Source organism: Embiotoca jacksoni, unplaced genomic scaffold, assembly GCF_022577435.1.
Source record: "Embiotoca jacksoni isolate LCO1_2020_lvr unplaced genomic scaffold, fEmbJac1.0.p SCAF_80, whole genome shotgun sequence".
Taxonomy (NCBI): domain Eukaryota; kingdom Metazoa; phylum Chordata; class Actinopteri; family Embiotocidae; genus Embiotoca; species Embiotoca jacksoni.
This window is the reverse complement of record NW_027185437.1, coordinates 704,633-728,566: the sequence shown is the minus strand read 5'-3', so window position 1 is coordinate 728,566 and position 23,934 is coordinate 704,633. Positions and strand designations below refer to the sequence as shown.

Here is a 23,934-nt window from a genome sequence, read left to right as displayed (position 1 = left end):
CCTTCCGGTAGTTGTTAGAAAACACAAAGTAGGTAAACGACGCGCCTGGATATTAGATTATTATTACTAGGATGGCGACGGAACGTGCCGTCTTGAGGGAGGGACTTGCTTGGCCTGCGTACACTGTGATTGGTTGTTCCGTTGTGAGGGGCCAGTGACATTGAGTGAGGGATAGGGCTGGGAACCAATGAAGTGAGCTGGGGGCGTGGTTAAGGCAATCAGCTCCGTGTCCATCCTAAACGAGAACAGTCTAATAAAAACAATGTCTGGTGCTTGATTGGATCATCGGGAGGGTCAGGACCAACCACACACTATTTAACTACAAATATGTATTTATTTATTTTTAAGGCTTTAGGGTTTGTAGACTGTGTTTGTATGTAATATAAATGTGAAACTTTGAAAAGGTTAATATCAGAAAAAACGTTGTACACTGATGAAATGTTATGTTGAATATAATTGGTTTATTCTTACAAAAAATAAAGTTACCAGGACATCTGAAAAACAAGTGTACAGATGTTTCACAGAGATTAAATAATGTCAATGTCCTTTATTATTTTGTGTAACTAATGTTTTGATTGGGCTCGATGGGGAAGATTGAAACAGACATCAGAGTTATTATCTACAAACACTCACTTTCATTACTGCAGTTTACTGCTGATTCATCAGAACCATGTTTCTGCTTCTGAGGGAATGAATCCAGTTTTAAAGGGAGACACTCTGCGTTACCAGCATGATGTTCAGTTCAGACCACGGTGACGTCTGCAGAGTCGTGGTAGTTCACGTTCGCTCTAACAGTGATGTGGGTCGGACCGGTACCAGCCTCCTCTGCAGTTCTCTCCTGCACCGGTTCTGACCTGCTCTGACCTTTGACCTGAGGGAAGTGGAACCCCTCCAGAGGAGCATGCTCGATCCTGCACAGGCTGTCCTCACTGTCGCTGTGGTAACCGGGGTTGCAGGCGGAGACGAGGCAGCGGCCGGGCCACGCCCCCTCTGACATCAGGGGACGAGTTGTCTGAACGTCGTCTGTCTGAACGGCCCTGTCCATCTTCCACACACTGACAGGCTCCGCTCCCTCCTCCGCATTCGGCTCCACCTTCCGGAAGGTGTGTCGGGCGTAAAGGCCGATGCAGAACATCTCCACGATCACAGCGTAGTGATAGATCACTGATGGGGGGGGGACGGGACAGGCTCACTACATCTGCTCTCCATTTATTTATGATAACATGAGGTCCAACTGGAGGACGGGTACTCACACTGGGAGCGGGTCAGGACAGAGAAGGGGGGGCTGCAGGGGAACACCTCCAGGGCCCCCATGGTCTCCAGGATGCTGCTCTGCAGGCCGCACAGCACCAGAACCAGAACCACGCAGATGAACTTTGCTCGGAGTCCGAAGCCGAGCAGGAAGCTGCGGGTGGTCTTGTAGAAGAGCAGGTGGCCGTAGAAGGACATGAAGGTGGACAGGCCGGTGATCCCGTTCACGTACAGGTTGGGGTTCACTGAGTCCACCTGGTGGACAAACAGAGGACTGTCACTCAGTGAACAGCGATGCCGAAGAAGGGTCAGTTTCTATCAACATGTCTGATGTGGTTTAAAAAGATGAATACGTTTGGTTTTCAACAAGTTACTTCCATGACTTTAACACAAACATTTAGAAATTGATGCTGTTTGACAACGTTTTCAGTACAGCTAAAACATTGTTAAGCTTTTAAAATATTCTCATATTAATGATCAATCTACAGAGATAGAAGCTCCTCCAACCAGGAGGAGGAGAGTTCAGGACTCACATCACCGTAGTCGTACTGCTCATCCGTCCACAGGACCAGAGTCACGAAGAACAGGATGCTGCGGATGACAGACAGCTGCAGGACGGCCGCCATCATCCAGCTGCTGCTGCTGCTGCACGCATGAACACAGCATTTACATGTCAGCAGCTTCTATACATCTTATAAATCTATATATACATCTTATAAATCTAGACATCTTATAAATATATACATCTTATAAATCTAGACATCTTATAAATCTATATATACATCTTATAAATCTATATATACATCTTATAAATCTAGACATCTTATAAATATATACATCTTATAAATCTAGACATCTTATAAATCTATATATACATCTTATAAATCTATATATACATCTTATAAATCTATACATACATCTTATAAATCTATATATACATCTTATAAATCTATATACATCTTATAAATCTATACACCTTATAAATATATACATCTTATAAATCTATATATACATCTTATAAATCTATATACATCTTATAAATCTATACACCTTATAAATATATACATCTTATAAATCTATATATACATCTTATAAATCTATATATACATCTTATACATCTATACATCTTATAAATCTATATATACATCTTATAAATCTATACATCTTATGAATCTATATATACATCTTATAAATCTATACATCTTATGAATCTATATATACATCTTATAAATCTATACATCTTATAAATCTATATATACATCTTATAAATCTATATATACATCTTATGAATCTATATATACATCTTATAAATCTATATATACATCTTATGAATCTATATATACATCTTATAAATCTATATATACATCTTATGAATCTATATATACATCTTATAAATCTATACATCTTATAAATCTATATATACATCTTATAAATCTATACATCTTATAAATCTATATATACATCTTATGAATCTATATATACATCTTATAAATCTATACATCTTATAAATCTATATATACATCTTATGAATCTATATATACATCTTATAAATCTATATATACATCTTATGAATCTATATATACATCTTATAAATCTATACATCTTATAAATCTATATATACATCTTATGAATCTATATATACATCTTATAAATCTATATATACATCTTATGAATCTATATATACATCTTATAAATCTATATATACATCTTATAAATCTATATATACATCTTATAAATCTATATATACATCTTATGAATCTATATATACATCTTATAAATCTATATATACATCTTATGAATCTATATATACATCTTATAAATCTATATATACATCTTATGAATCTATATATACATCTTATAAATCTATACATCTTATGAATCTATATATACATCTTATAAATCTATACATCTTATGAATCTATGTATACATCTTATAAATCTATACATCTTATGAATCTATATATACATCTTATAAATCTATACATCTTATAAATCTATATATACATCTTATGAATCTATATATACATCTTATAAATCTATACATCTTATAAATCTATATATACATCTTATACATCTATACATCTTATGAATCTATATATACATCTTATAAATCTATACATCTTATACATCTATATATACATCTTATAAATCTATATATACATCTATACATCTTATGAATCTATATATACATCTTATAAATCTATACATCTTATAAATCTATATATACATCTTATGACTCTATATATACATCTTATAAATCTATACATCTTATGAATCTATATATACATCTTATAAATCTATACATCTTATAAATCTATATATACATCTTATACATCTATACATCTTATAAATCTATATATACATCTTATACATCTATACATCTTATGAATCTATATATACATCTTATAAATCTATACATCTTATAAATCTATATATACATCTTATACATCTATACATCTTATAAATCTATATATACATCTTATACATCTATACATCTTCATCTTATAGTCATGCAGCACAGAGGATGAATGGATAAACAGACGTGCAGTCTTCAATGATGTTTGTGCTGGTTTGAGTACCTGTTGACGGCCACCAGGGGGAGACAGCAGCAGCAGCAGCAGGGGAACGGATCAGGAGACACCTGCTGACCGGACAGAGCTGCCAGCATCCGAGATTTACCCCCGAAAAAGTCCGTGATGAGACCCATGAACTTCACCAGGGTGATGAAACAGACTGGACAGACACACAAACTCAGACAGAGCCCGTCTATAACATGTGATTCCTGTCACTCATCACGTATTAACTCACAGTGAAGCCATGAAGTTACACAGCGAGGAAGAGCGCGGCACATAGAGTGCGATGAGGGACATCAGAGCAAACACCTGGAACACAGACAACATCCAGGATTGAAGGACAGGTGAGAGACACCTGGACCAGAAAACAGCTGATCGGTCAGAGAAACAGCAGTGTGAGGATGATGAGGATGAAGAGGATGATATTACCGGGTACATCCCTAATATCCACAGGTAGAGACATCTCCTCCTAGAGGAGGAGACGTGACGCAGGAAGAAGCCCACCTCCTCCAGAAACACTCCCAGTAAGATGAGAGCTAGACCGGCCGGGATGAGGAAGAGCCACAGATCATCTTTGATGGCTGACAAGAGACAGAGACAGAGAGACAGTTACACCGTCACACCGTAACACCATCAGACAGTCACTCCATCATCCTCCTGGTTAAGCATCTTTAATGTTTCGAGATTGTTAAAGTGCCTCATTAACATCAGAGATTCTTTTACCTGATGATCACACTGAACTTTATCTTGTTTCTCTTCATTCTGATGGATTCATTTTCCATTCATTCAAGTTCCTGATTATTTACAGCTGAAGTATTGATGTGGACGACCTCCATCAGTGTTCTCATGTTTCCCTTTAAATTCTCATGTCTGAACAAGAATCATCATTTCATTTTATTTCTCTTTGACCACATTCATGTTTCTTCATCTTCCCTCCAACAGAGGAGCAGCAGGTAGAATCATAAACTACTGCAGCAGTATTTTCCTTTATTCCTCCTCTGCAGTGTTATTATTATTTATTATCATTTATTTACATGTATTATCATTTATTAGGACTTATTTTAATTTATTATTGAAGCTGTCCCTCTTTAATATTCACTTTACTCACCGCTGAAGATCTGAGAGGACTGAGGGACCTCAGGACTGATCCAGCTGCAGTTAGACCCTCTCCCCATCGAGAGAAGACCTCCGTCCTCTCTGTCCACAGGAGGACAGGAAGGAGGACATCAGTCAGTCAGCTGAAGACAGACGTCCCTCGGTAAAGGAGGACAGCAGCGGGGACAGGTGCCCTCTCGTCCGCTCTGCTGCTGCTTCTGAACAGTTCCGGTCTGACGGAGGACATTAATGATTGACAGGTCCAGGTAAGAGGACAGGTGGGGGTCCAAGTCCAGCTGGCAGGAGGCTGCTGGTTCACCTGAGGACGCGTCATTAAAACACGTCTGTAGATTCATGAAAGACGAACTGATCAGTGATGTCAAATAAACAGCAGCTCAGTGTCCATCTTTTAACAGCTCCCTTACATTTAATAAACAGATTAGTTCAGATTTTCCTTGGAGTCTGACACCAGCAGGTAACACGTACCTGGTAGCAGCAGGTAACACGTACCTGGTGGATGAAGGAGTGAAAGGTTGGACATCCTGTATGAGACATTGAAGTCGCTGCTGCAGACGTCTTCTCCTCGTTCATCTTCATCTTCTTGTGCTGCTTTTATCGAACATATTCATTCTTCTCGTTTCTTCTTCTGTGTTTTCAGCCTTTCAGCAGACTTCAGTTTTAAATGTGATATAATATTTTTCTGATGTGTATATTGGACCTGAGGAGCAGCTCAGAGAGACATGTCCAATCTCTGTGGACTCGGGCGCTCCATCAAACTTAATACTATTAGAATTGGGAATAAAACCGTCTCCTCCCTCAGTCCTGCATCGCTCTGGAGAACAAATCCATTTAAACCTTCCACAAACTGATGGTGAAAACAAGCAGGTGTTCCTTTCATATTTCATTAATGTATTTCATTTTAAATCTAATTCAGACTCTAAATATCTCAGTTTGATGATTGTGTAGAATTTAAACTAAACTCTAAACAGTTTTGATTCCATCGTCTTCTCAAGATGTTCCTCAATTTCATGACCATGAACACAGTTTACTGTTAATGAGAGGATTTAAATGATGCATCTTTAAAGGACGAAATGTTTCAGTTTCTAACTTCACTTTCAGAGAGACATGAGACGTAAAATGTCCTGAATTCAAACCTTATGATGACATCATCGCTGTAGACGCCGAATACAACATCAGAGCTGAAGGTCTGGAGAACATCTGCAGAGAAGCTGTTCTGCATTTAGTCCACGTTCACTATGAAATAACAGAAATAATTCTGATACAGTTTAGAAGAGGAGGTCAGTGATTATAAATTAGAATCTCAGTCTTCCTCTTGTCCTTCAGGTCCTCTGATGTCCACAGAGACACAAACCAGCAGCTCCATTATATTCACACAAACCTTTAATAGAAAAAAATTGAAAAACAGCAGCAGCAGTAAAAATATTCATCTGAAACACGTGAACTCTGACAGTCGTTTAAAATCACTGAGACGGGTTCAACGGATGAAATAATTCTGGATCCAACATCACAAACGAGGGACGGCTGACCAACAAGGACCTCATCATGTCCTCACTCATGTCCACAGTCCAGAGCTCCGCCCCTCACCATCACATGTCCATCGTGTTATGAAGTATCAGGTGTGTATCAGGTGTTTGTCTCCATCCGTCACTGGATCAGGCGGTAGAAGACCCAGCAGGCGAACACGACCCAGTGACCGGCCCAGTTCAGTTCGGACCACCTCTGGATGGTGTGGACGGCAGTATAACCCTTCAGACAGGAGGACGAACAGGGACATGTCTCATCAGTCTGTCTTATCACACACCTGTTTACACCTGTTCACACCAGTTTACACCTGTTCATACATGTTCACATCTGTTCACACCTGTTCATACCTATTCATACATGTTCACACCTGTTTATGCCTGTTCACATCTGTTCACACCTGTTTACACCTGTTCACACCAGTTTACACCTGTTCACATCTGTTCACACCTGTTTACACCTGTTCATACATGTTCACATCTGTTCACACCTGTTCATACCTATTCATACATGTTCACACCTGTTTATGCCTGTTTATGCCTGTTTATACCTGTTCACACCTGTTTACACCAGTTCACACCTGTTTATGCCTGTTTATGCCTGTTTATACCTGTTCACACCTGTTTACACCAGTTCACACCTGTTTATACCTGTTCACACCTGTTTGCACCAGTTCACACCTGTTTATACCTGTTCACACCTGTTTACACCAGTTCACACCTGTTTATACCTGTTCACACCTGTTTGCACCAGTTCACACCTGTTTATACCTGTTCACACCTGTTTACACCAGTTCACACCTGTTTATACCTGTTCACACCTGTTTACACCAGTTCACACCTGTTTATACCTGTTCACACCTGTTTACACCAGTTCACACCTGTTTCTACCTGTTCACACCTGTCATTAAAGTTTCTATCAGTCAAAGTCAACACTTCCTGTACAGGTGTTTCACATTAAAAACCTTCCAGCATGACATCATGTCCTCACGCTGTTCTTACCTCTTCTACTTCCTGTTCATCCACCCCAGGATCAAACATGGAGCCCAGGTAGGTGAGATGAAGGACGACGAGGAGGCTGAAGACCAGGTTCAGGACCAAGACCCAGTAACCCTGCAGACCGGGAAAAAACAGCAGCTGTGAAATGTGGACTGAAGCTCAGAGAGGAGGATGTAATGAAGTGTGAGTGTTTGTGTGGACTGATGTACCTTCTTGTGTCGGTGGCTGCAGTCGGAGGAGCACGGTCTGGACAGGATGCAGGCGCTGAAGATGAAGGACAGCTTCCTCCTCAGAACTGATTAAGAGAAACAAAAAGAGTCTTCACCAACAACTCTGACGGTTCAGGAGAGAAACAAACTGAGTCGTCACCACTTCTACTGACCGTGTTCCACATACGTGATGAACCCCAGAGACAGCAGCACCGCTCCCAGGTGGAAACTCAGACCCTGATGGAAACCAGCAGGTGGTCAGCTTCCAGTCACACTCAGAGTTCACAGTCATACTCAGAGTACAGTCATACTCAAAGTACAAAGTCATACTCAAGAGTACAGTCATACTCAGAGTACAAAGTCATACTCAGAGTACAGTCATACTCAGAGTTCACAGTCATACTCAGAGTACAGTCATACTCAGAGTACAAAGTCATACTCAGAGTACAAAGTCATACTCAAGAGTACAGTCATACTCAAAGTACAAAGTCATACTCAAGAGTACAGTCATACTCAAGAGTACAGTCATACTCAGAGTACAAAGTCATACTCAAGAGTACAGTCATACTCAGAGTTCACAGTCATACTCAGAGTACAGTCATACTCAGAGTACAGTCATACTCAGAGTACAAAGTCATACTCAAGAGTACAGTCATACTCAGAGTACAGTCATACTCAGAGTACAAAGTCATACTCAAGAGTACAGTCATACTCAAGAGTACAGTCATACTCAGAGTTCATAGTCATACTCAGAGTACAGTCATACTCAGAGTACAAAGTCATACTCAAGAGTACAGTCATACTCAGAGTACAGTCATACTCAGAGTACAAAGTCATACTCAGAGTACAAAGTCATACTCAAAGTACAGTCATACTCAGAGTACACAGTCATAATATTAGTACACAGTCATACTCAGTCTTACTCAGAGTACACAGTCATAGTCAGTCATACTCATAGTACTCAGTCATAGTCAGTCATACTCAGAGTACACAGTCATACTCAGTCATACTCAGAGTACAGTCATATTTAGTCAAACACAGAGTACACAGTCATACTCAGAGTAAACAGTCATACTCAGTCATTCTCAGAGTACAGTTATACTCAGTCATACTTAGTCATACTCAGAGTACACAGTCATACTCAGTCATACTCAGAGTACAGTCATATTTAGTCAAACACAGAGTACACAGTCATACTCAGAGTAAACAGTCATACTCAGTTATACTCAGTCATACTAAGTCATACTCAGAGTCATACTCAGTCATACAGAGTACACAGTCATACTCAGTCATACAGAGCACACAGTCATACTCAGTCATACACAGTCATACTCAGTCATACAGAGTACAGTCATACTCAGAGTACACACTCATACACAGTCATACAGAGTACACAGTCATACTCAGTCATACACAGAGTATTCAGTCACACTCAGTTATACAGAGGTTCATTATTAACTGATAAATATACACAACCACATTAACAGAGAATAAACTGAACGAACTACAGCAGCTTCAGTGTTTCATACTGAAGTCAGATGGACTCTCACTTCATACACACTGTTCATTGCAGAGGTCAGAGGTCAGAGGTCAAAGAGCATCATGGTACTAACGTGCAGTAAGGCGCTGGCGGTGTACGTCACCAGGATGGCGGGAAACGTCCCCAGTTTCACGGCGTTCTTGAAGACGTCTGAGGAGGACGGAGGACAGGGGATGGAGGACAGAGGACGGAGGACAGAGGAAAGGGGATGGAGGACAGGGGACAGAGGATGAAGGACAGGGGACGGAGGACATGGGACAGAGGTCAGAGGATGGAGATCAGCGGACGGAGGACAGGGGATGGAGGACGTAGGAAAGGGGATGGAGGACAGGGGATGGAGGACGCAGGACAAGGGACGGACAACAGAGGAGGGAGGACAGGGGACACAACATGAGGATGAAGACATGTCTTCATGTTCCTCTCAGGAATCATATCTATCATATCTCCACAGGTGGTCTAAACATACTAAACAACACATCTGTAACAGCTGTATGAAGCATATGATTCATGTTATTAGTGAAGAAGGGGATGATGTCATCATTATTGAAGGATCCACAGAGGTTCTGGTTTCCCTCTAATAATGATGACTCATCTGCAGGTCTGACGTCTGATTTATAGAGCATCATCTTTAAACTCCCACTGAGTTTGTTTGTGAAATATAACCCATTTGCAAACACGGTTCTGGTTCTGGTTCTGGTAGGACCTGATCTCTCAGCTGGACTCACAGGTTCTCAGCCAGCGGGACATGGGAATGTTCCAGGACGTCACCACCAGAACCATGGAGCGGGGGATCTCCACCCCGAGGGGCTGCACCACCCTCAGATCCCTGCAGGACACGCACACACGCACACACACACACACACACACACACACACACACACACCATCCTGTCAGTGATCAAACTTTAAAATATGATCAAAATACATTCATCAGGAGGCCATAAACCATTTTATCATTTCATTTTAAGCCCCTAAATCCTGAGAATAATGGCAGATTAAAAAGTGCTTACTGTTATTTTCCATATTCAGTAAAATATTGTTACATTAAAGTATCTAAAAGAGAGTCGTATGGGAAACATCCACCCAGTGGAGAGCAGGTGTAACTGCAGGTCCATGAACAGGTCTCACACACACACACACACACACACACACTCACACACTCACACACGCACGCACACACACACACTCACACACACACACACACACACACACACACACACACACACACACACACACACACTGTAAAACAGCTGGACTCACCACTGGATGTGGTCCTTCTCGGTGAAGCCGGCTCCTGCCAACATGCTGGTTCCTTCACTCAGGTGACCCACGAAGTAGTTACTGAAGTGGAAGGACACGGCATTCTCATAGGCTCGCAGCCACCTGTACAACACACACACACACACACACACACACACACACACACACACACACACACACACACACACACACACACACACACACACACAATCATTTATGTTCCTCACACATGTCCAGAATCACCAGATGACATCATCTGGATGGTCCCACAGTCTGCAGCTCATCATGTCACACACAACATACAATCAGTGGTTATCACGTGACATAAACACGCAGGGTTCACAGGTCAAAGGTCAATGTGTCGGCAGGTATATTAGAGGTTCTGTTCAGACGTATTTCTGACAGTTTAATGATTTAAAGTATAAATACATAAGAGACAGACAGACGTCCATCTCAGATTGTCTGTATTAATAAATCCATCCTCCAGAGAGAATCCAGCCCCCTGGTGGGAGGAGCCTGGAGGAGGAGCCAGCTTCAACCAATCAGCTCTGACCACTTGAAACACCTGCAGCTACATTTAGAAACAAACTCTGACTTCAGCATCTTCACCTCAGTCTCTGACGCTGCTCTCTGATTGGCTGGCAGTGAACAAAACCTTTTAAATAAGTTTCATAATAAAGTCACATGACCCATCTCCATGACAACAGAGTAAACCATCCACAGGTGAAGGCAGTGACAGCTGCAGACAGCAGTAAGTGGACCTTGAGTTCAGAATGCCAGGTCATGTGATCAGACAGTGGATCAGTGGAACATGAAGGTAAAAACAGGAGGGGAGGAGCCTGACCAGCCTCTCACGGAGGGGAGGAGCCTCTCATGGAGGGGAGGAGCCTCTCACGGAGGGGAGGAGCCTGACTGTGATTTATTGTGGTGGTATATTTAAAGCAGCTCCGTTTTAAACAGTGAACCATATATTGATTAATGAGGCTGACAGGTGATCGATGGGAAACCTTACCTGTCTCACGTGTCTCTGAAGCAGGAAGAGAGAGACAGACGGGACAGAGTCAAAGCAGAGAACAGACAGCTGTTCTGGGAGGACGGACAGGAACGGTTGTCTTACTTGTGAGTGATGGAGGTCCCGTAGACGGGGATGAAGAGAGGGAAGAGATACGGGGCGACGCAGGTGGACACCAGGAGACACACCTGACTCTTCAGGAGACACACGGAGGACCAGAGCAGCCAGGAGACACTCTAAGGGACAGACTTGTCTTTAACACCACAGAGGGACAGACACGTCTTTAACACCGCAGAGGGACAGACAGGTCTTTAACACCACAGAGGAACGGACAGGTCTTTAACACCACAGAGAGACAGACAGAGGGTCAGACATGTCTTTAACACCACAGAGGGACAGACAACGTGACAGACAGGTCTTTAACGCCACAGATGGACAGCAGGACAGACAGGTCTTTAACACCACAGATGGACAGACAGAGGGACAGACAGGTCTTTAACACCAAAGAGGGACGGACAGGTCTTTAATACCACAGAGGGACAGACAAATAGACAGACAGGTCTTTAACACCACAGAGGGACGGACAGGTCTTTAATACCACAGAGGGACAGACAAATAGACAGACAGGTCTTTAACACCACAGATGGACAGACAGAGGGACAGATACGTCTTTAACATCACAGAGCGACAGACAGGTCTTTAACACCACAGAGGGACAGACAGGTTTTTAACAAACAGAGGGAAAGACAGCTGGACAGACAAATGGACAGACAGGTCTTTAACACCAGAGACACAGACAGAGGGACATACACAGGGGGACAGATACATGAGGCTCCACCCTGCCACAATTGAAGCTCCTCCCACTTACCAGGGCGGGTCCTCTAACTGCGCTCTGATAGGTGGAGAAGCTGATCCAGGGTCCGAACACCGCCGTCCCCACAAACAAGACGTAACCCAGGAACTCAGCTGGAGACGGCAGGACGTCCACCGAGCCTCTGTCCAAGTCAAAGGCTACGGAGATGGCCTTCATGGCCACCACCATCTGAGAGCCTGAGGGACACACGGAGACAGAGACAGAGAGACAGACACGGAGGCAGAGATGAAGACAGAGAGATGAAGACAGACAGACGGGACGAAGACAGAGACAAAGACAGTGAGACGGAGATGAAGACAGAGATGAAGATAGAGAGATGGGACGAAGACAGAGAGACGGAGATGAAGACAGAGAGACGGAAACAAAGACAGAGACGGGACGAAGACAGACGGAGATGAAGAAAGAGAGACGGAAATGAAGACAGAGAGGGAAACGAAGACAAAGAGATGGGAATGAAGACAGAGAGACGGAAACAAAGACAGAGAGATGGAAACGAAAACAGGGAGACGGAGACAGACACGAAGACAGAGAGACGGGATGAAGACAGACGGAGACGGAGACAGGGGACGAAGATGGAGAAGAAGACAGAGATCGGACGAAGACAGAGAGAAGAGATGAAGACAGAGAGACGGATATGAAGATAGAGAGACGGGACAAAGACAGAGATGGGACGAAGACAGAGAGACGGAAACAAAGACAGAGACGGGACGGGACGAAGACAGAGAGGTGGAGATGAAGACAGAGACAGAAATAAAGACAGAGACGGAAACAAAGACAGAGAAATGGAGACAAAGACAGAGAGACGGGACGAAGACAGAGAGACAGAGACGAAGACAGAGAGACGGGACAAAGACAGACGGAGCCAAAGACAGAGAGACGGGACGAAGACAGATGGAGACGAAGACAGAGAGACAGGGGACAAAGACGGAGAAGAAGACAGAGAGATGGGACGAAGACAGAGAGATGGAAACAAAGACGGAGATGGAAACGTAGACAGAGAGACGGGACGAAGACAGACGGAGACAAAGACAAAGAGACGGAGATGAAGACGGAGACAGACAGATGGAGACGAAGACAGAGAGACGGAAACAAAGACAGAGATACGGAAACGAAGACAGAGACGGGACGAAGACAGATGGAGATGAGAACAGAGAGACGGGACGAAGACAGAGACACAAAGACAGAGAGATGGAACGAAGACAGAAGGAGACAAAGACAGAGAGACAGGACGAAGACAGAGAGACAGAGACAGAGAGATGGGACGGTAGACAGACAGAGATGAAGACAGCGAGACGGGACGAAGACAGAGAGACGGAGACAGAGACATGGAGACAGAGAGATGGGACAAAGGCAGACGGAGACAAAGACAGCAAGAAGGGAGACAGAGACGAAGACAGAGACACGGAGAAGGAGACAGAGACATGTCATACATGTAATATGTTACCACCATGTGTGTTTGTTCTGCAGATTGTTCACCTCTGATTCTATTCCAGGTCACCACGTCAATCACATGCAGCTCTCTGAAATACAGGAAGAACAAGGAAGATATATTTACATATATACAGTGAAGGAAATCATTATTTGATATTTTACATAAAAGATGCTATATAATATATAAATATTTAATATATAAATATATACAAAAATAAATATATAATTTATGAATAAATAAATATATAATATGTGACTATATAATACATGACTATATAAATATATAATATATAAATACATAATACATAAATATAGAGTGAAGGAAATCATTATTTGATCTCTTGCCGATTTTGTAAGTTTGCCCACTGACAGAAATGAACGGTTTATAATTGTAATGGAGGTTTATTACAACAGAGACAGAATATTTCAAACAAATCCAGAAAATCACATCATATAAAAGTTATAAATTGATTTACATCTGATTGTGTGGAATAAGTATATTATCCCGTAGCAGAACATGACTCAGTACTTGGTGCAGAAAGCGTTGTTAGCGAGGTCAGAGGTTTCTGGTAGTTGGTCTCCAGGTTTGAACATCTCAGGAGGGATGTTGTTCACTCCTCTTTGCAGATCCTCCAAATCCTTCAGGTTTCCAGGCTGTTGCTCGGCAACAGGAAGCTTCAGCTCCCTCCACAGATGTTCTCTGGGATGAAGGTCCGGAGACCGGCTCGACCTCTCCGTGACCTTCATGTGCTTCTTCTTGAGCCACTCCTTTGTTGCCTCGTCGTATGTTTTGGGTCATTGTGGTGCTGAAGACCTGTCCACGACCCGTCTTCAGTGTCCCGGCTGAGGGAAGGAGGTCGTCCCCCAAGATGTCCCGGTAACGGCCCCGTCCGTCCTCCCCTTGATGCGGTGAAGTCGTCCTGTCCCCTCAGCAGAGAAACACCCCCAAAGCAGAATGTCTCCACCTCCATGCTGGATGGTGGGGACGGTGGGGACATTGGGGACAGTGTTCTCGGGTTCTAGTCAGCGTTTCTCTTCCTCCAAACACGGCGAGTCCAGTTGATGTCAAAGAGCTGGATGTTGTTCTCCTCTGACCACGTCACCTCCTCCAAGCCTTCTCTGAATCCTTCAGGTGTTCGTTGGTAAACTTCAGATGGGTCTGTCCATGTGTCTTCTTGAGTCGGGGACCTCGCAGCGCTGCAGGATCTTAATCCATGACGGCGTCGTGTGTTAACGATGGTTTCCATGGTGACTGTGGTCCCAGCTGTCTGGAGATCATGAACAAGTTCCTCCAGTGTAGTTCTGGGCTGATCCCTCACCTTCCTCATGATCATCGATACCTCACCAGGCCAGATCTCCGTGGAGCCCCAGACTGAGGAGATCCAGACCGAGGAGATGCAGACCGAGGACTTCCAGACCGAGGACATCCAGACCGAGGAGATGCAGACCGAGGAGATCCAGACCGAGGTGATCCAGACCGAGGAGATCCAGACCGAGGAGATCCATGTCATTTAGTGAGGCTGTGGATCAGTTTAGACGGGTGTCTTTTATACAGGTGACCAGTTGAGACGGATGTCTTTTATACAGGTAACGAGTTGAGACGGATGTCTTTTATACAGGTGACCAGTGGAGATGGGTGTCTTTTATACAGGTAACGAGTTGAGACGGATGTCTTTTATACAAGTAACGAGTTGAGACGGATGTCTTTTATACAGGTGACCAGTTGAGACGGATGTCTTTTATACAGGTAACGAGTTGAGACGGATGTCTTTTATACAGGTAACGAGTTGAGACGGATGTCTTTTATACAGGTGACCAGTTGAGATGGGTGTCTTTTATACAGATAACCAGTTGAGACGGATGTCTTTTATACAGGTGACCAGTTGAGATTCTGAGTCTTTTCTTAAAGCAAGAGGACAAATCTAACCGTCTGTAGGAGACAGAATTCTTGCTGGTTGGTTGGAGATCAAATACTTATTTCACAATCAGATGTAAATCAATTTATAACTTTTATATGATGTGATTTTCTGGATTTGTTTGAAATATTCTGTCTCTGTTGTAATAAACCTCCATTACAATTATAAACCGTTCATTTCTGTCAGTGGGCAAACTTACAAAATCGGCAAGAGATCAAATAATGATTTCCTTCACTCTATATTTATGTATTATGCATTTACATATTATATATTTAATATTTATATATATTATATACATATAGATTCATATATTTACATATTCATATATTATTTATATACTCATTTATATATTTATATATTTATATATTATATATTTAATATTTATAGATTCATATATTTACATATTATATATTCATATATTATATATTGTATATATTCATATATCTATATATATTCAGATGTTTATATATTCATATATGTATATATTCATATATTATAGTTGATATATTTATATGTACATATTAATATTTGCTATATTATATATTTATATAGTCATGTATTATATATTTATTTATTCATATATTTATTTTTGTATATATTTATATATTAAATATTTATATATTATATAGCATCTTTTATGTAAAATATCAATAGAATCAATGCTTCACAATAAAATAATAATACAACCATTTTTAGGACAGCTCAAAGAAAGAAATAAGAGAAGTTCAGCGTCCCAGCGTGTCCTCACCCGACCAGGAGGAAGAGGAGGATGAGGGCGGAGAGAAAGAGGCCTCTGCAGCCGGAGCGCCGGCTGAGCAGCAGCACGATGTAACAGAGGACGGCGAGCAGCAGCACCCAGAGGACATGATGCTCGAAGAAAAGGAAGAGTCCGTACACACCGGTTACCATGGAGACCAGGTGCTTCACCGTGGACACGACTCCTGGGGGACACAAGCAGGAGGGCAGTCACACACACACACACACACACACACACACACACACACACACACACACACACACACACACACACACACACACACAGAAACACAGAAACACACACACAAACACAAACATGTTGATGTGGTCATGTGAAGCTCCGTGTTGATGTGGTCATGTGAAGCTCCGTGTTGATGTGGTCATGTGAAGCTCCGTGTTGATGTGGTCATGTGAAGCTCCGTGTTGATGTGGTCATGTGAAGCTCACCCAGCCTGAAGAAGAGCCTGCAGACGAGGCAGAGCAGCAGCAGCCGCCACACCTGCTGCACCCCCTGCTGGACAGTAATGATACCACAGCTGTCAGCCAGCTGCTGCATCACCACCAACCTGCTGGACATGTCCATCCTGAACCTGTTCACAGAGACAGAGACAACCAGCGACAACCAGAGACAACCAGAGAGAGACAGACAGACATCCGTCATTCTTGGGCTCCAATGATTAAATGAAGAGATGTTTACAACATCAGCAGGAACACAGAGGACCTGAAGAGGACAACTCCCTGTCGCCATGGTAACCTCTGGACCTCATCAGCCCAGCTTCACCTGGTTCCAACAGATGAGGACAGAAACCTGAAGACATCCTCCACTCATCCTGAAAGACTAGGTGTACATCCTGTCTCTCATGTCCTCAGAGACTCCACAGTTCTGTCTCAGAAGTCTGTCCACTTCCTCTCTGACGGACAACACACTTTAAAAGTGTCTCACTGAAGGAGGACGTCAGACTGTAACTAGAAGACATTCTGCATCAACAATGTCTCCTCTGGGACAGTCCTCCTTTGTCTCCTCCTCTGTTTCCTCTAGGACTGTCCTCCTCTAGGACTGCCCTCCTCTGTCTCCTGAAGGACTGTCCTCCTTTATCTCCTCTAGGACTGTCTTCTTCTGTCTCCTCTACTGTGTCTCCTCTAGGACTGTCCTCTTCTGTCTCTTCTAGAACTGTCCTCCTCTAGGACTGCCCTCCTCTGTCTCCTGTAGGACTGTCCTCCTTTGTCTCTTCTAGGACTGTCTCTTCTGTCTCCTCTACTGTGTCTCCTCTAGGACTGTCCTCTTCTGTCTCTTCTAGAACTGTCCTCCTCTAGGACTGCCCTCCTCTGTCTCCTGCAGGACTGTCCTCCTTTGTCTCCTCTAGGACTGTCTTCTTCTGTCTCCTCTACTATGTCTCCTCTAGGACTGTCCTCTTCTGTCTCTTCTAGAACTGTCCTCCACTAGGACTTACCTCCTCAAGGACTGTCCTCCTCTGGGACTGTCCTCCTCTGTCTCCACTAGGACTATCCTCCTCTGTCTCCTCTAGGACTGTCCTCCAATAGGACTTAACTCAAGGACTGTCCTCTTCTAGGAATGTCCTCCTCTAGGACTGCCCTCCTCTGTCTCCTGTAGGACTGTCCTCCTCTGTCTCTTCTAGGAAAGTCCTCCTCTGACTCCTCTAGGACTGTCCTCCACTAGGACTGTCCTCCTCTAGAACTGCACTCCTCTTTCTCCTCTAGGACTGTCCTCATCTAGGACTGCCCTCCTCTGTCTCCTCTAATACTATCCTCCTCTGACTCCTCTAGGACTGTCCTCCTCTGTCTCCTCTAGGACTGTCCTCCACTAGGACTGTCCTCCTCTGTCTCTTCTAGGACTGCCCTCCTCTGTCTCCTCTAATACTATCCTCCTCTGACTCCTCTAGGACTGTCCTCCTCTGTCTCCTCTAGGACTGTCCTCCTCTGTCCTCCTCTAGGACTACCCTCCGCTGTCTCCTCTAGGACAGTCCTCCTGTAGGACCGCCCTCCTCTGTCTCCTCTAGGACTGTCCTCCACTAGGACTGTCCTCCTCTAGGACTGCCCTCCTCTGTCTCCTCTAAGACTATCCTCCTGTCTCCTCTAGGACTGTCCTCCACTTGGACTGCCCTCCTCTGTCTCCTCTAGGACTGTCCTCCACTAGTACTGTCCTCCTCTAGGACTGTCCTCCTCTGTCTCCTCTAGGACTGTCCTCCTGTCTCCTCTAGGACTATTCTCCTCTGTCTCCTCTAGGACTGTCCTCCTGTCTCCTCTAGGACTGTACTCCAATAGGACTTACCTCCTCAAGGACTGTCCTCCTCTGGGACTGTCCTCCTCTGTCTCCACTAGGACTATCCTCCTCTGACTCCTCTCTCCACTAGGTCTTACCTCAAGGACTGTCCTCTTCTAGGAATGTCCTCCTCTAGGACTGCCCTCCTCTGTCTCCTTTAGGACTGTCCTCCTCTGACTCCTCTAGGACTGTCCTCCTTTGACTCTTCTAGGACTGTCCTCCTCTGACTCATATAGGAATGTCCTCCTATGTCTTCTCTAGGACTGTCCTCCACTAGGACTGTCCTCCTTTAGGACTGCCCTCCTCTGTCTCCTCTAAGACTATCCTCCTCTGACTCCTCTAGGACTACCCTCCTCTGACTACTCTAGGACTGTCCTCCTCTGTCTCCTCTAGGACTGTCCTCCTGTCTCCTCTAGGACTATCCTCCTCTGTGTCCTCTAGGACTGTCCTCCTGTCTCCTCTAGGACTGTCCTCCTCTGTCTCCTCTAGGACTGTCCTCCACTAGGACTGTCCTCCTCTCGAACTGTCCTCCTCTATCTCCTCTAGGACTATCCTCCTCTGTCTCCTCTAGGACTGTCCTCCTGTCTCCTCTAGGACTATCCTCCTCTGTCTCCTCTAGGACTGCCCTCCTGTCTCCTTTAGGACTGTCCTCCTCTGACTCCTCTAGGACTGTCCTCCTTTGACTCTTCTAGGACTGTCCTCCTCTGACTCATATAGGAATGTCCTCCTATGTCTTCTCTAGGACTGTCCTCCACTAGGACTGTCCTCCTTTAGGACTGCCCTCCTCTGTCTCCTCTAAGACTATCCTCCTCTGACTCCTCTAGGACTGTCCTCCTGTCTCCTCTAGGACTATCCTCCTCTGTCTCCTCCAGGACCGTCCTCCTGTCTCCTCTAGGACTATCCTCCTCTATCTCCTCTAGGACTATCCTCCTCTGTCTCCTCTAGGACTGTCCTCCTCTGTCTCCTGTAGGACTGTCCTCCTGTCTCCGCTAGGACTGTCCTCCTCTGTCTCCTGTAGGACTGTCCTCCTGTCTCCTCTAGGACTGTCCTCCTGTTTCCTCTAGGACTGTCCTCCTGTCTCCTCTAGGACTGTCCTCCTCTGTCTCCTGTAGGACTGTCCTCCTGTCTCCTCCAGGACTGTCTTCCTCTGTCTCCTCTAGGACTGTCCTCCTGTCTCCTCTAGGACTGTCCTCCTCTGTCTCCTATAGGACTGCCCTCCACTAGGACTGCCCTCCTCTGTCTCCTCTAGGACTGTCCTCAACTAGGACTGTCCTCCTCTAGGACTGCCCTCCTCTGTCTCCTCTAAGACTATCCTCCTCTGACTCCTCTAGGACTGTCCTCCTCTGTCTCCTCTAGGACTGTCCTCCTGTCTCCTCTAGGACTATCCTCCTCTGACTCCTCTAGGACTGTCCTCCTCTGTCTCCTCTAGGACTGTCCTCCTGTCTCCTCTAGGACTGTACTCCAATAGGACTTACCTCCTCAAGGACTGTCCTCCTCTGGGACTGTCCTCCTCTGTCTCCACTAGGACTATCCTCCTCTGTCTCCACTAGGACTATCCTCCTCTGTCTCCTCTAGGACTGTCCTCCTCTGACTCCTCTCTCCACTAGGTCTTACCTCAAGGACTGTCCTCTTCTAGGAATGTCCTCCTCTAGGACTGCCCTCCTCTGTCTCCTTTAGGACTGTCCTCCTCTGACTCCTCTAGGACTGTCCTCCTTTGACTCTTCTAGGACTGTCCTCCTCTGACTCATATAGGAATGTCCTCCTATGTCTTCTCTAGGACTGTCCTCCACTAGGACTGTCCTCCTTTAGGACTGCCCTCCTCTGTCTCCTCTAAGACTATCCTCCTCTGACTCCTCTAGGACTACCCTCCTCTGACTACTCTAGGACTGTCCTCCTCTGTCTCCTCTAGGACTGTCCTCCACTAGGACTGTCCTCCTCTCGAACTGTCCTCCTCTATCTCCTCTAGGACTATCCTCCTCTGTCTCCTCTAGGACTGTCCTCCTGTCTCCTCTAGGACTATCCTCCTCTGTCTCCTCTAGGACTGCCCTCCTGTCTCCTTTAGGACTGTCCTCCTCTGACTCCTCTAGGACTGTCCTCCTTTGACTCTTCTAGGACTGTCCTCCTCTGACTCATATAGGAATGTCCTCCTATGTCTTCTCTAGGACTGTCCTCCACTAGGACTGTCCTCCTTTAGGACTGCCCTCCTCTGTCTCCTCCAGGACCGTCCTCCTGTCTCCTCTAGGACTATCCTCCTCTATCTCCTCTAGGACTATCCTCCTCTGTCTCCTCTAGGACTGTCCTCCTCTGTCTCCTGTAGGACTGTCCTCCTGTCTCCTCTAGGACTGTCCTCCTGTTTCCTCTAGGACTGTCCTCCTGTCTCCTCTAGGACTGTCCTCCTCTGTCTCCTGTAGGACTGTCCTCCTGTCTCCTCCAGGACTGTCTTCCTCTGTCTCCTCTAGGACTGTCCTCCTTTGACTCTTCTAGGACTGTCCTCCTCTGACTCATATAGGAATGTCCTCCTATGTCTTCTCTAGGACTGTCCTCCACTAGGACTGTCCTCCTTTAGGACTGCCCTCCTCTGTCTCCTCCAGGACCGTCCTCCTGTCTCCTCTAGGACTATCCTCCTCTATCTCCTCTAGGACTGCCCTCCTCTGTCTCCTCTAAGACTATCCTCCTCTGACTCCTCTAGGACTGTCCTCCTCTGTCTCCTCTAGGACTGTCCTCCTGTCTCCTCTAGGACTATCCTCCTCTGACTCCTCTAGGACTGTCCTCCTCTGTCTCCTCTAGGACTGTCCTCCTGTCTCCTCTAGGACTATCCTCCTCTGTGTCCTCTAGGACTGTCCTCCTGTCTCCTCTAGGACTGTCCTCCACTAGGACTGCCCTCATCTGTCTCCTCTAGGACTGTCCTCCTCTAGGACTGTCCTCCTGTCTCCTCTAGGACTATCCTCCTCTGTGTCCTCGAGGACTGTCCTCCTCTGTCTCCTCTAGGACTATCCTCCTCTGTCTCCTCTGGGACTGTCCTCCTCTGTCTCCTCTAGGACTATCCTCCTCTGTCTCCTCTAGGACTGTCCTCCTGTCTCCTCTAGGACTGTCCTCCTCTGTCTCCTGTAGGACTGTCCTCCTGTCTCCTCTAGGACTGTCCTCCTGTCTCCGCTAGGACTGTCCTCCTCTGTCTCCTGTAGGACTGTCCTCCTGTCTCCTCTAGGACTGTCCTCCTGTCTCCTCTAGGACTGTCCTCCTCTGTCTCCTGTAGGACTGTCCTCCTGTCTCCTCCAGGACTGTCTTCCTCTGTCTCCTCTAGGACTGTCCTCCTGTCTCCTCTAGGACTATCCTCCTCTGTCTCCTGTAGGACTGTCCTCCTGTCTCCTGTAGGACTGTCCTCCTGTCTCCTCTAGGACTGTCCTCCTCTGTCTCCTCTAGGACTGTCCTCCTGTCTCCTGTAGGACTGTCCTCCTGTCTCCTCTAGGACTGTCCTCCTGTCTCCTCTAGGACTGTTCTCCTGTCTCCTCTAGGACTGTCCTCCTCTGTCTCCTGTAGGACTGTCCTCCTGTCTCCGCTAGGACTGTCCTCCTCTGTCTCCTGTAGGACTGTCCTCCTGTCTCCTCTAGGACTGTCCTCCTGTTTCCTCTAGGACTGTCCTCCTGTCTCCTCTAGGACTGTCCTCCTCTGTCTCCTGTAGGACTGTCCTCCTGTCTCCTCTAGGACTGTCCTCCTCTGTCTCCTATAGGACTGCCCTCAACTAGGACTGTCCTCCTCTAGGACTGCCCTCCTCTGTCTCCTCTAAGACTATCCTCCTCTGACTCCTCTAGGACTGTCCTCCTCTGTCTCCTCTAGGACTGTCCTCCTGTCTCCTCTAGGACTATCCTCCTCTGACTCTTCTAGGACTGTCCTCCTCTGTCTCCTCTAGGACTGTCCTCCTGTCTCCTCTAGGACTATCCTCCTCTGTGTCCTCTAGGACTGTCCTCCTGTCTCCTCTAGGACTGTCCTCCACTAGGACTGCCCTCATCTGTCTCCTCTAGGACTGTCCTCCTCTAGGACTGTCCTCCTCTGCCTCCTCTAGGACTGTCCTCCTGTCTCCTCTAGGACTATCCTCCTCTGTGTCCTCGAGGACTGTCCTCCTCTGTCTCCTCTAGGACTATCCTCTTCTGTCTCCTCTGGGACTGTCCTCCTCTGTCTCCTCTAGGACTATCCTCCTCTGTCTCCTCTAGGACTGTCCTCCTGTCTCCTCTAGGACTGTCCTCCTCTGTCTCCTGTAGGACTGTCCTCCTGTCTCCTCTAGGACTGTCCTCCTGTCTCCGCTAGGACTGTCCTCCTCTGTCTCCTGTAGGACTGTCCTCCTCTGTCTCCTGTAGGACTGTCCTCCTGTCTCCTCTAGGACTGTCCTCCTGTCTCCTCTAGGACTGTCCTCCTCTGTCTCCTGTAGGACTGTCCTCCTGTCTCCTCTAGGACTGTCCTCCTGTCTCCTCTAGGACTGTCCTCCTGTCTCCTCCAGGACTGTCTTCCTCTGTCTCCTCTAGGACTGTCCTCCTGTCTCCTCTAGGACTATCCTCCTCTGTCTCCTGTAGGACTGTCCTCCTGTCTCCTGTAGGACTGTCCTCCTGTCTCCTCTAGGACTGTTCTCCTGTCTCCTCTAGGACTGTCCTCCTCTGTCTCCTCTAGGACTGTCCTCCTGTCTCCTCTAGGACTATCCTCTTCTGTCTCTTCCTTTGTCTCCTCCTCTCTCGGTTTACAGCAGAAACACAAGCCGACCTGAGACCTGCAGCACCGGAGCTGCACCGGACAGCAGAACACCGGAGCACCGGAGGCTCCGCGGAGGGACAACAGATGATCACGAACAGATTCAGTGAACAAGAATGGTTCATAACAACCTGGAGACACTGTTTACTGGACGCTCTTCTTCTTCTTCTTCTTCTTCTTCTTCTTCGTCTCCTGCTGCTGCTGCTTCTTCTTCTTTTGTGTTTTAATGGCGGTTAGCAGACAACGTTATGGCGCATTACCGCCACCTACTGGACTGGAGTGTAGATCAGGAATCGAAGTAAAGCTTTCTTCAACTCTAACAAAAGAACAAAATAACAATAATAATAACAATTATATTCTTTCTATTAATCTTGTTCTCCAAAGATACTGAAACAGAAAATAATAACAAGTCTTCTTCCTCTCCTCGTTCCTCCTCCTCCTCCTCTTCCTGTTTCCAGGC

At 45.5% G+C, this 23,934-nt stretch overlaps 2 protein-coding genes across 6 annotated transcripts; both read right to left on the bottom strand.

The window, feature by feature from the left end:
* Positions 1–554: 554 nt before the first annotated feature.
* On the bottom strand, positions 555–4,999 carry LOC138192087 (organic solute transporter subunit alpha). The gene is made up of 7 exons (XM_069139269.1): positions 4,933–4,999; positions 4,254–4,405; positions 4,060–4,133; positions 3,831–4,001; positions 1,785–1,896; positions 1,254–1,506; positions 555–1,164 (listed from the first exon to the last, which is right to left on the bottom strand). Exons 1-7 carry the CDS (start codon positions 4,997–4,999, stop codon positions 743–745), a joined length of 1,251 nt encoding a protein of 416 aa, XP_068995370.1. The 3' UTR covers positions 555–742.
* A 1,303-nt stretch (positions 5,000–6,302) lies between these two features.
* LOC138192101 (protein-serine O-palmitoleoyltransferase porcupine-like) lies at positions 6,303–23,849 on the bottom strand. 5 transcript variants are annotated; one of them, XM_069139299.1, is made up of 13 exons: positions 23,606–23,849; positions 16,904–17,046; positions 16,449–16,641; positions 13,830–13,873; positions 12,348–12,529; positions 11,585–11,715; positions 10,468–10,590; positions 9,934–10,034; positions 9,282–9,358; positions 7,842–7,905; positions 7,669–7,754; positions 7,463–7,573; positions 6,303–6,686 (listed from the first exon to the last, which is right to left on the bottom strand). In XM_069139299.1, the coding sequence occupies exons 2-13, from the start codon at positions 17,037–17,039 to the stop codon at positions 6,585–6,587; spliced, it is 1,350 nt and encodes a 449-aa protein (XP_068995400.1). In that variant the 5' UTR covers positions 17,040–17,046; positions 23,606–23,849; the 3' UTR covers positions 6,303–6,584. The 5 variants fall into 5 exon arrangements, with proteins under 5 accessions (XP_068995400.1, XP_068995398.1, XP_068995399.1 ...); XM_069139297.1 differs by lacking the exon at positions 23,606–23,849 and adding an exon at positions 23,487–23,599; XM_069139298.1 differs by lacking the exon at positions 23,606–23,849 and adding an exon at positions 17,908–23,548.
* Between the last annotated feature and the right edge of the window lie 85 nt (positions 23,850–23,934).

Excerpts from the sequence above, each read along its gene's own strand:
- LOC138192087 (XM_069139269.1), bottom strand. The coding sequence starts at position 4,999 with ATGGGGAGAGGGTCTAACTGCAGCTGGATCAGTCCTGAGGTCCCTCAG. Across the intron at positions 4,406-4,932 it reads GTCCTCTCAGATCTTCAGCG|CCATCAAAGATGATCTGTGG; the intron begins GTGAGTAAAGTG and ends GTCTCTTGTCAG. Across the intron at positions 1,897-3,830 it reads CCCCTGGTGGCCGTCAACAG|CAGCAGCAGCAGCTGGATGA; the intron begins GTACTCAAACCA and ends TCATGCGTGCAG.
- LOC138192101 (XM_069139295.1), bottom strand. The coding sequence starts at position 13,781 with ATGACATGTCTCTGTCTCCTTCTCCGTGTCTCTGTCTTCGTCTCTGTC. Across the intron at positions 9,359-9,933 it reads GTCCCGCTGGCTGAGAACCT|ACGTCTTCAAGAACGCCGTG; the intron begins GTGAGTCCAGCT and ends CGTCCTCCTCAG. Across the intron at positions 7,906-9,281 it reads CCGCCAGCGCCTTACTGCAC|GGTCTGAGTTTCCACCTGGG; the intron begins GTTAGTACCATG and ends GGTTTCCATCAG.